At 48.0% G+C, this 12427-nt stretch overlaps 1 protein-coding gene across 29 annotated transcripts in view; it reads right to left on the bottom strand.

Moving 5' to 3' along the window:
• The window catches only part of CLASP1 (cytoplasmic linker associated protein 1), a 276145-nt gene that overhangs the window by 20085 nt on the left and 243633 nt on the right, over positions 1 to 12427 (bottom strand). For all 29 annotated transcript variants that reach the window (XM_043576525.1, XM_043576524.1, XM_043576531.1 and 26 more), the window contains 3 exons: positions 10925 to 11171; positions 8288 to 8478; positions 6423 to 6551 (listed from right to left, as the gene is read on the bottom strand). In XM_043576525.1, the coding sequence (XP_043432460.1) occupies positions 6423 to 6551; positions 8288 to 8478; positions 10925 to 11171 (567 nt within the window). The remainder of the gene's footprint in view (positions 1 to 6422; positions 6552 to 8287; positions 8479 to 10924; positions 11172 to 12427) is intronic.

Below are 12427 nucleotides of genomic sequence, written 5' to 3'. Positions count from 1 at the left end.
AGTAAACTTAAAAAAAAAAAAAGAAAAAGGAGACAACCTGAAACTCCTCAGATGGGAAGCTGAGCGGCACACAGAAGCCTCCTCTTCTGCATGTCTCAAAACTCAGGGTGCCCTCCGGCTTGGAGGTGACAATGTAACAGCTACTCCAGTGTGGACATGGATAGATTCAGCCAGCACAGCAGCCAAGACAAAAACTGTTTTCCATTGGTGTTTTACAGTTTCCTCAATCGAATTTCAATAGCCCTCTTAGATATATTTTAAAAAGTACACTATATGTGCTTTGTGTAAAATCTATAAAGCTTGTCAACAATTCTATTCAGAATTGGTCTACTTTCTTCGCTGGAAGAGGGCAGAGGAGACAGTATCTTCCGTTTTCCACAGCGTGAGCCCTGCAGGGCATCACGCTCTCTACTCCCCCGGGCTCACCCAGCGTACGAGCGTTTTAGAGACCCAGAGAGAGCTCCTGTGACTTGTCCTCAGTCGTACAGCCAGTGAATGACAAAAGTAGGACGAGGATCCACACGTTCACACTCCAAACTCAAAGGTTGTGACGCTGAACACTGGCCCTCTTGCCTGTCTCTTTGTAGGAGCTGTTTCTTATTAGGATGCCTTTTCTGAAGCCACAGGAGCTAAAAGGCGGCCCGGTGTCCTATCTGCCTCCCAGGAGGGCCGGTTCACCTGAGAGGAGGAACCTGTCACTTGCCCCAAACAGTGGCACAGCAGCGGCACTGCCGTTCAGAACCGGGCTCTATGCTTGGCACTCTACAGCGAGCCAGTGGGGTGGGGACGCGGCATCTCCACGTGACATATACAGCATGAAAGCAATCTTGGTTTCGTGCAGTCAGCCCAGGGTCTTCTAAGCCCATGCTCCCTCCTCCAGGCCAGGCCGCTCCGGCTCACTGCTACAATTCTCCCCGTAACTACTCCTCGCAGCAAACCTCAGGTTCTCACTTCCTCAGGCAGCGTTCCTGGACTCTTTCAGCCCACTCCAAAGTCCTAGTGCCTCTCACTCCGAACGCACATGTGCTTTAACCTCAACTAAACTATGAGCTTCTTGAAGACTGGAGCCCTGCCCCTCACTTCCAACCTCCTGCCTCCAAAAACAAAACATTTACCAGAGTTTGTGCTCTTAGTGTCAGACAATGTTGGCTTGGCAACTTTTAACCTTTAGAGGATTATACAGGTTTCTGGTTTTGCCTTTCCGTTAAAAAGAGCAAGAACTTGCAAAGGAAATCGGGTTCCTAGCCACCTCCCAAGATTGGGTGGGCTCAGGGAAAACTGGATACTTAGGACCTGTGAAGGTAGGTTTGTTACTTAATAGCAACTTCTAGTACCTTGACGCTGGATGAGACACAGATAATCACTCAGTCCATTCCCTGGGGTAAGAGATAAGAGAAACCAAGGTCCGGGAGGGGTGAAGTAATTTCTCCAGGTTCACATAACACACTGTCCTCCAGAACCACTGATATGTGGGTGGTCACTGCCCCAGGAGGCTTCTAAGGACCATTCCAGAGCGCAGCGGGGCTGGCTAAGTCGTGGTCAGACAATGATTTTAATTGGTATGTGAAGGAGAATTATCAGCTTGCTAAAATCAAACGTCCTCCCCGACACACCACTGCTCTTCTCTGGCCAGGACGCTTGTCAAAATGACTGTAGAAAACACACCACGCCAGCAGGGCGAAGCCCAAGTCAGAAAACAAGCGCCCGAAACCTCCTCTTTTATTGTTTAAAATAATTTGGTGTAGCTCTACTTGTAATTTGTTACAGTCTTAGAACGTAAAATTAACTTTCTATGATTTAAAATACAGCCCCCAAAGACAAACAATGGTTGTTTCATAAGAATCCAACTTCCCCAAACTGCCTGAGGCTGGACTGTGATGCCTCAAACACCCAGATGAAGAAACATCTGGTGAGTCAGTATGGGACACAAAATGATGCTGACATTTCCTTCTTTTCATAGACAAATACAACTGAATACTCACTAATGTGGCCAAGTTTAGAAAAAGCTACACCCAATGATCAAAAAGTTTCAATGACAGGGGCACCTGGGTGGCTTAGCTGGTTCAGCATCTTGGGTCTTGCAATCAAGCCCCCGCATCAGGCTCCCAGCTGAGCTTAGAGCTTGCTTGGGATTCTCTCTCTCTCCCCCCCTCTGTCCCTGCCCAGCTTACACACTCCCTCGCTCTCTCTCTCTCCTTCTCTCTCTCTCCTTCTGCCCCTTCCCAGCTTATGTGCTCACACGTACACTCTTTCTCTCTCTTGTCTTTTTCCACACTGTCCTGTGTTTGAGTCTCACGACAGTCAAGCTTTATAACAGGCTCACCCAGAGGTGATGAGACCCAACAACACAGCTGGACAGCACACACAGTGGACTGAAAATCAGGTTTTCTGCCTCAGGAGTCACACCCCATGCTGACCCTAGAATCTTATTCGTACCATGGATTCTCTTATTAAATCCCCTCCTCATCGATGAAGGAGAGATTCTGCGCCAGTCCTAACAAAAGGATTGCCAATTCTAAGAGGAGAAGAGTTAAATGAATGGAGTTTTCTTTTAAAACAGAAAATGGGCTTCAGATTTCTGAAGGTCACTAACAAGTCCTCAGCCCTTTTTAAGATGCTTGCTATAAGCTAACACTACTGTAAACTGTGGTGACTTCATTAAGGAGACACTGAAACTCTGTAGCAATGTTTATTTACTAAACAGATAAAAAGCAGTCAGACTGAGAACAAACTGAGGGTAGATGGGGGGTGAGAGGGAGAGGAGGGTGGGTGATGGGCATTGAGGAGGGCACCTTTTGGGATGAGCACTGGGTGTTGTATGGAAACCAATTTGACAATTAACTTCATATTAAAAAAATAAAACTATAATAGAACACTAAAAAAAAAAAAGGAAGAGTCAGATAATGAAGGAGATGTACTTATTCAAATAAGGAATATGAAACCATGTCTTAGCTGACAAACACCAACTTCTTCAATAGAAACTCTAAATTGGTATCCAAATCCTCTATGGTGCTTACTAAATCTGTGTTGGCTTAAGATGAGGGACGCCTGAGCGAGATCTAGTGCCTGGTATGTTTCCAATGTGTAACAAACATGTTTTGCATGCACGGTTCCTTTTAAAAGACCCTGAGAACACAGACCGTGGCTTAAAGGATGAGATATTCATCTCCCCTGAGAGCTTTTATGACAAATTTCAACTTCTAGAAATGGCATTTCAGTAACTTGTCCTTCACTGCTACAGTCCCAGAGCCACTGCCCAGTGTGCACCGTAGTGTGGCCACTGCCCCAGCGGGCAAGGAGGGACATCTGGGGCTAAGGTCCCAGAGCAGCCTTGTGTCAGCCTGTCGCGTCCTGCCGAAGCCTGGGTTCTGTCTGTGAATACAAAACCAACGAGTTTCCTAAGGGAGGGAAGTTCCAGGAAAGCTCAATGGAATGAACACGCTTTGGAAGTACCAATTAGCTAGGAGAGTAGACTCTGCTTCTGCATGACTGACACAGTCACTGGGTTTAGAAACATTTTAGATCCTTCCCAATAAATGTCAGAACCGTGTCTGAATGTAGTGACAAAAAAAACATAACACTAGAGAACCACCATGTGCAATATTCTGTGCCAACAAGATGGCCACAGCACGAACTTGATGTGCGTCTAACTATTCTGCTCTAAAAAACAAACAAACAAACAAACAAACAGACAGACAAAAAAGGGAATGATGGATGGAGACAGTTTGGGTAAAATAAGAGAAAGACTAGAAGAATTTCAAAAGAAAAGACAGACAAAGAAACCATACATAATCCTAAATATACACAAGTGCCCAAGGCTGGGAGCTTCTGGCCAAGTGACAGAGTGAAGTTTCACAAGGAAAATACAAGGGCACTCAAGGTGAGTATCGAAGTATGCAAAGCAGGGCAGGCCTGCCAATAAAGGCACTCCTTTACTGGGAACAGGATGTTTTCCCCACCTGCTTGGTCAGGTGATCAGTGACGGCAGTGAGGAGACCCTGGGTCATAGGGATGCCACAGGACAACTAAGGGCTGCTAAGCTTACTTTAAGCAACAGGTATTTTCTGCTTCTGTCCCTCAGGCAATTTAAAAGAGTTCACGCCAAAGAACTTTCTCTACTGAATTTCTCATTTTGCAGGAGGAAAAACACCCCAAAGAAACAAGATCCCTCAAGAAGACAGCTCAGTAAGAAATGGACTATTTAATTCTGCTCAGCTGTACTTCTTAGGGTCCACTGGCAAAGTTTCAGAGTTTAAGATCAGGATGCCAGCTTTAAACACAGACATCCTCCAAGGGGATAGTCAGTAAGCGCCACACACTACGGAGGGCTTAGTGTCACCTCGATGCCACATTCTAAGTAGGTCCTCTCCAGAGGAAACAGCATCAGGTGCTTCCAAGAGAACAGTTTTACTTCGGTTTTTGGTCAGGTATTTAAGAAGAGGCTATTAGGGTTTAAAAAAGAAGAGAAAAAGGTCAGCACAGGCCAGGCCACTTGCCCTAAGAGACACAAAACCTGCTTCACATACTGGTTCTGCCAATACCTGCCATGTGTCACCTGACAAATGACAGCATGTTCTGGACTCTCTTCCCTCACTCAGGAATAATGGCGTTGGCTACGTTAGCTCATGGGTCCTCACATTTTACATGAGTTATTGTAACAGGAAAGCGTTCTGTTCAAACATGAGTGATTTGTACTAGCACACGACAAAGCCAGATTTCTGAAGCGTCAACAGGTTAAAAACGTATCTATCACTTAGGGCGCCTGGGTGGCTCAGTCGGTTGGGCGTCTGACTTCAGCTCGGGTCATGATCTTGCGGTTTATGGGTTTGAGCCCCGCATCGGGCTCTGTGCTGACAGCTCGGAGCCTGGAGCCTGCTTCGGATTCTGTGTCTCCCTTCTCTGTCCCTCCTCCACTTGTGCTCTGTCTCTCAAAAATGAATAAATGTAAAAAAAAAAAAAAAAAAACAAAAATGTATCTATCACTTTATGAACCCGCGTTGTGCCAGGCCCATCAGGTGGAGATGCCTAGACAGAGCGCGAGACCCCTACCCTCGTTGAGCCTGCAATTGTGGTGCGGGTTTCAGGAGATCAAACCTGTCACCGCTGGGCAGCCACATAAGCTGCTAAACAGAGAAACAGCACAATTTGGGGTCCAGATTCTTTTTGTTGACATATTCTTGCCATTCCCTTAATCCACGAGTGTGCCCATGAGAATCACGTGTGAGCCACCAGACTCAACTAAGCAGGTTATTCTCACTTGGGGTCCAATCCATCGAGGTTTTCTAATGTTCTGAGTATACAGTCCAATTTCCCACAGTGCCTTTGATTGGAAAGGCGTTACTGAAACCATCTGTATTTCACTGTTCTCTGTAGGTCTCTAAGCACTCGAAGGACTGGTGAGCCCCAGGGGCTGGACAAGGCAACGAGCAACCGGCTGGACTTACTGCGGGTCCAATCAGGGCCGGTCGTAAGTGTGCGGGGCACAGAAACACATTTTTCCAACTCTCCAGTAGGCGTCTGAGGTGCCAGGACAGTTGTTAGCATTTTACACGTTCAGGAGCAAGGAAAGGCAGGACATGGCTGCCTCCATTCATCCTGAACTTGCAGAGAGGGGTACACTGAGAGGGGAGGGGAGGGAGGAAGACTGACAGGTATATGTAGCACCTCTGTCGTCACTGGCCATGTCATTCAGTTCTCACAAGAAACTGTGACAACGTCCTCCTCCACCTTATCCACAAGCACACTGAGATGCGGAAGCTGAAAGAACCTGTCCGAGGTCGTGGAGCAAGGAAGCGTGGGTTCCAGCACTTGCACATGTGTCTCTCGAGCCAACCTCGATCTCCCAACAACAGTCTGGCAGGTGCTGAATGCCACCAGGAAAACGGCAGCCCCCTCCTTCTGACCACAGCAATTGGGAACCACCAACCAGGAAATCCCTGAGGACAGGTCAGGCCTGCTGCACATGTGGGAGTCAGGAACCTACCAAGTGGCACCAGGCCCTGAATGGCACCTGGGCTCAGCTGCCACACCAGCACTGGGACTGTCACCCTGAACCACGGCCCGGGCCGAGCTCTAAGGAAGTGACTCTTTTTTTGTTTAACGTTTTTTTTTAAGCTTACTTATTTATTTTTTGAGAGAGAGAGAGCAAAAGAGAGAGAGCAGGGGAGACGCACAGAGAGAATCCCAAGCAGGCTCCATGCTGACAGCAGGGAGCCTGACGTGGGGCTCGAACTCACGAACTGTGAGATCACGACCTGAGCAAGAAGCAGACACTTAACTGACTGAGCCCCCCCCCCCATGTGCCCCCCAAAGGGAGCGACTCCTAGTCAGGCTGCACACTGATCCACACCCCTCTCTCCCCACACCCTCAGTGCACCCCCAGGCCCATCTGCTCGGCACTCCTGGGCCAGAGGCTGGCTTACCTCCTTATGGGAGTCTTTGTGGGCTTCCAGAGTCTTCATAATCGTCAGCTCGGCATAGTTCTTAAATCTTGCGGGCTGGTTTCTCAGAATTTCCCGTAGAACTCTCAATGCTAGTGCTCGGATGGAATGCTGGAGTACAAGAGGAAAGGAAGACATCAGCAAACAACACAGCGCTTCACTGAACATACTAGCCAGAAGCGCCCAGCACGGCCAGGCACCCAGCCCTGGGCTCCCCTGGCATCTTGCTGGCACCCAACGCAGGTCACATTGCAAACGTGGCACAGGCTGAGGCAGCCAGTCCCATGAGGCGGGTGCTATGCCTACACTGACATTCCCAGGACCCAGCACCTAAGACCTGAGGAAGGTTTCTGGAATGAGCCAAAAGAGGACCAAATGAGACCGAATGAGGACGATACATCTAAGTTCATTATCAATCTCCTGGAGGATTTCCACGTTTTCTGAGATGTCGGTATGCAAATTACCCTTTGGTAAAGAACAGGTAACAAGCATCTAACCACTTCATCAACATGGCCTGTAAGACAGCCACAGACCTGTCTTTACTCCCAACCTTCTGTGTGATGAGATCACGGGGGAGGGTCGTGTGTACACGCCTCGAGGTGTCTGAGGCCCAAGCTGCGCCGTGTGAAGGAAAACCGTTCCACACCGGCTCCTGATCTCAGTAAAAGAAAAGGGGTTTACACCAAACTGAGCCAAAAACTACATCCTGATTCTTCGTCACTCATCTGTGCTATTGGCTCACTAATGGACCATCTACCCGCTCTCTACGTGAGATCACTCTATCTCCCAACACAGCCTGACCAAGCAGGCTGTAAGGGAAGTGACTGTAGGTCCTCCATCACTGTATTTCTGTCTGTCCCCACCCTCCGCCAAACCATTAACCCGAAGCATCAGAAAGCAATCAGAGCCACCGCATTCGCCGGCCCCCTGTGCACCCGTCTTCCATCAGAGTCACCATCAACGTGACCCCGAGAGGGACCTTCACCGTGGGCTGTGTTGAGCTTCCTCAAAATCCACCTGGTCCTGCCCTTGAGTTCTTCATCACACCTGCTTCGTTGTTTCTGTGGCCTCCACAAAGCCCGGTGCACAGGTGGATTTTTACTTCTAGAGTTTCACTCAGACAATTCCCAATATCTGCTGCTGTCTCTGCATAAGGGACCGGCACACAGATGGGAGAAGGCAGGGCTCTGACTAGGTTACTCCCCCCTTTAAGAGTCATCTACGTGGTGCCAGGTGTGGATTATGGACCGGGCACGGCACAAATTCCTCGTTGGTCACACTCAAAGGTCACAGGGCAAAGAGGGCTTTTGATTTAAAAAATAATACAGAAGATAACAGAAAACAACCCATGCTCCAGAACTGCTTGCTTAACCAGTTAAAATCACTGTTACTGCTCACAGATGCCGGCTGCATCTACACAGAACTTCAGGGAAGGCAGCATCTAGTAGGGTCTCTTAAAAAATGAACTTCTCTATTTCTCAGTTACGCATGGAACCTAAAACTCACACAGAAAAAAACCTCATGGTAAAAAACCATTCCATGCTAACAAAGGTTTAAGAAATTCTGTGTTAAACAAAGTAACCTGAAGCAGGAACAAGTTTTCCTCACCTCCTACAAACCCAATTACAGAAGAAAACACACACATAAATAAGCTAGGAATGGGGCCCGTCTCTGACAGAAAGAAACATGACCTCACTAGCTGGTGCTCAGAAAATATTTGGAAAACGTTTTGATGTAAACAGCAGGCACAGTACAGAAACAAAGCTGAAGCCAAAGTCCAGAACGACAGGACTTAACAGCCCGTCACACGGGAAGGGGGGAACGCAAGGACGAGGAAGGCGCCTCACGTCTTTGTCTCCGAGCGTCTCCAGCAGCAGGAGCAGAATGGTCTTGAAGTGCTCCTCCCAGACGCCCAGGCTGTCTTCCCGGGTGATTTTGAGCAGCTCCAGCAGGGCGCCTTTCCGTTCCTCCACCCGCTCGTTGTGGTTGGACAGCTCTTTCAGAAGGTCAGCCACCAAGTCAGAATGGTCAATGGGCACTGGAGAGACACCGAGACAAAGTCACCTCACGAGGACACCGGGCTGTGGACGCGCCCTCCGCCGGCTCTCCGCTCCCAGAGGCAGCCCCCCTCCATCATTCCTGCCCCGTGCCCTTCACCCTTCTCTGCTGCCCGCTCGTGACACCCTCAGCAGGCCGTCTCACCAAACAGGAAAACAGAGATGTGGGAACAGATGTCAAGTACCAATACCAACATCCTTACCCTCCCCCACCATCGTTTTCCCCCTTCGAGTTCGGACAAACAGGAGAAGCCATCTAAAAGTCTCTCCGTGACTGTCTCCTCCCCCCCAAATCTATCTCCACTGCAGCAGCTCCAAGTCAGGCCACACCTGGATAGTCCCCTCCCGCCATCACACCCACTGACACGTGCACATTTTCCTCCAGGCCCTCCTCACTGACCCATCTGACATTCCTTCCCTCCCCGAATGTCCACAGCTTAGTAACTAGCACAGCAAACAAATACTAATCAAGGTGTTGAGCCTGTGCGTGGACTGTGCATGCACAGACTGTACAACGTGCCAAAACCACTTAGCAAAAGGGCTTCAGCCATGAAACACCTATCCTTTGTCTTCCCATGAACTTAAGAGACCTCAACTCTGAACACTTCCTTTCAATAGAAAGGATGAAAAGGCAAAGACAAATCATTAGGATCTACTTAAATTTGTATTTTCATACTTTTTTTTTTTTTTTTTAGCTTCTAAGGTGCGAGGGAACAAACACACAGGAAGTTTGAAATGTTAAAGAACTCAATCATTTCCCCCCTGCCTTTCCACTTTTCTCTTTAGGCCTTTTAGTCAGTTGGTAAGCCTTACATAAATTTAGTAAGTTTAGGAAGCCTTTTACGCAGTTGGTAAATAGGGAACAACCAACACCCCAATCTCTGTTCTATCTTAAGAGCAACAAATGGGTAAGTTAAATGATGTGTCAACTGTCTGAACAATAAAAGGAAACAGCCCACTACTCCTAAAAAGTGCAATTCATAATAACCACCAAGCCATTAGCCTTGGGCCCAGTGAACAGACACTGGGAATCCCTGGGAATTTACGGAGTTGCTACCCACGGCAAGAACCACCTGGGCACGTGCCTTCAAATGACTGCAGGACTTCATTTCTGTCTTAGGATCCCATCGCTATTGTGGGGCTTGAACTCACAGCCCTGAGAGTAAGAGTCACGTGCTCTGCCAACTAAGCCAGGCAGGCGCCCCCCAGTTCCCCTTCTTTTGTGTCCCCACTGAAACCAGCATCTGCTCTAGTGAGGCGCCCTCTCTTTCCAGTGCCATTGTGTTAGGTCTTTTTTCTCGGACAGGCCATGAGTTGCTCTGAGGCCAAGGACTCTGTCTGATTTGCCTCCTTGTCCCCAGCAAGTTATACACTTCATGACACACAGTGAATGCTACCTGTTTAGGGTTCTAATTTAGGGTTCTGATTTAATTCTTCATTTAAAACTGAAAAACAAAACAAAGGCTTGGAAACAAAACGGATATATACGTATATTAAAAAAAAAAAAAAAAAAAAAACCTATTATGTGAACGTGACAATCAGGTGAAAAAAGAACTAATTAAGTTCCAGACAAAAACAGCATCATTCCAACGCACACTTACTCACCGGTTACTCAGTAATGGACACTGGTCTTAACACAAGTGTCAGAAAACAAAGCACGTCATCAGACTAGTTATGTTCGTGCCAAGTATGTTATATTTGGGGCAAGTAACTTAACCCTTCTGAATGTTAGTTTTTTAACCTGTGAAATGGGAATAATCCCTTCTATCTCATTAGATATGTACAGGAAGCAGCTGAGCAGAAAGCACATGGTAATGCAGGAGCTCAGTATATGCCAGATCCCCTCTCTCTGAACTACGAGACAGAAGTCAACCAAAGCAGCTCCAGGAAGGCCTGGTTAAAACGCTGGTGTGAGAGAAAAGCGAGGGGCTCTCAGTGGTGTTACCGGGCCCTCCTTCCGTAGCTCAGGGCTGGGAGAGGACACACAGACGCGGAGCCTGTGCTGGGATGGCTTGTGCCTCTGCCTTCCACCCGCTAACTGCTACTCCCCTCGCGCTTCTGACCTCCACTCAGGCCCTTGTGCCTCGCGGAAGCCTTCCCTGAGGGGCACAGCTGACCTTCCTTCACTGCACAGTGTGCAGCCCTAAGTTTGGGTCACCGGTAGTTCCTGGTTTCGTGACTGGCTCTACGAAAGCCAGGCTGCTGGCTGCCAGAGGGCAGGGACTGTGCACGCTTCTGTGCACAGATGTGCTTTCCATGCCTAAGCACATGGTGGGGGCTCAGTAAGTGGCTAAATGAAGGACTGTCTGCATGTGTGTTTGCCCTCTACACCCAGAGCTGCTGTGCCCAGGGAGAGCCACAGAAAGCTCTTCTGGATGGCGGGGGGGGGGGGGGAGTTGGATGGGGGTCAAGCAAAGAGGAACAAACCATCTCGAAGCTGCTCCATGTCATCATCGAACACGGCCTCCTTCAGGGCTGTCTTGTCATAGGCGTTGATGGTGTCCGAGTAGGGGTAGGGATTGTAGTCTCGCGCCCGCGGCCCAGGGAAGGCGCGGGGGGGCTGGGTGTTGAGGAGGGATGTCTTGTTGTCCAGGGCCGTTCTGCCTCCTTCCACCACATCACTGCCTCCCCGGCCCTCCGTGGCAGGCGACGCAACTCCACCATCGCGGGACACCTGAGGCACGGCACACGGTCAGTTCCTTTTTAGGACTTTTAACAAATTCTTCCTTTACATTTTCAGAAGTATTGGGACAGCCAGATTTCTCCCTTGAAATCTGGCCACTGACCAAAGGATAGTTACTAGGTTTCAATCTGTAAACCATCCAATTCATAAACTACCTGAGCAGGAACTGAACACTTATGTTTTCCCCTCTCCACTCGCTAATTTACATGTAAAGTCTGTTAATTTACATCTGAAGTCTGTTTTGTAGGTGGTGATAACTTTTGACTTAAATGTTTCTTTAAAAAAATTTTTTTAAATGTTTATTTTTGAGAAAGGGAGAGACAGAGAGAGAGAGAGAGAGAGAGAAAGAGAGAGAGTGAGAGAGGACAAGTTGGGGAGGGAGCAGAGAGAGAGGGAGACACAGAATCTGAAGCAGGCTCCAGGCTCTGAGCTGTCAGCACAGAGCCCGACGCGGGGCTCGAACTCACAAGCTGTGAGATCATGACCTGAGCCAAAGTCGGATGCTTAACTGACTGAGCCACCCAGGCGCCCCTAAAAAAAATTCTTACTTTCTAAACTTGTATATTTAAACCAGTCCTTATCTTCATGCAGACTTTGCAGAGTGGGAATCACGGCACACATTCTGTCATATATTTTGCTTTTCTCATAGTGTGAGAATGTCCCATGTAAATAAAGTGTTTAATAACATATTGTTTAATGGGGTGCCTGGGTGGCTCAGTCGGTTAAGCGGCCGACTTAGGCTCAGGTCATGATCTCGCGGTCCGTGAGTTCGAGCCCCGCGTCGGGCTCTGTGCTGACCGCTCAGAGCCTGGAGTCTGTTTCGGATTCTGTGTCTCCCTCTCTCTCTCTGACCCTCCCCCGTTCATGCTCTCTCTCTCTCTCAAAAATAAAATAAACGTTAAAAAAAAAAATTAAAAAAAATAACATATTGTTTAATCACACCACTATTTCTACTTGTGTTCTAGTAAGATTTACTCAACCATTCCCCTTCTGTTTTTTTTTTTAATGCTTCTATTTTTTGCTATTATAGACAACTCTGAAATAAACTACACTGTAACATAATACCTTTCTTACCTTTTGCTGCATTTGTTATTTAGCACAGATTGCCAAGGTTACATTACTTGATAAAGGATATGAAACTTAAAATCACCTATGCCGAATATAATTTTACTTAGCTCCAAAGCAACCGTATCAAGTTCCCATGCCACCAATATTACACTAGTTCCCTCGTATCCTGAAGCATTAAA

This window comes from Prionailurus bengalensis, chromosome C1 (assembly GCF_016509475.1).
Source record: "Prionailurus bengalensis isolate Pbe53 chromosome C1, Fcat_Pben_1.1_paternal_pri, whole genome shotgun sequence".
Lineage (NCBI taxonomy): Eukaryota > Metazoa > Chordata > Mammalia > Carnivora > Felidae > Prionailurus > Prionailurus bengalensis.
Note: the sequence above shows the minus strand (reverse complement) of the source record. Positions and strands in the feature narration are given on the sequence as shown.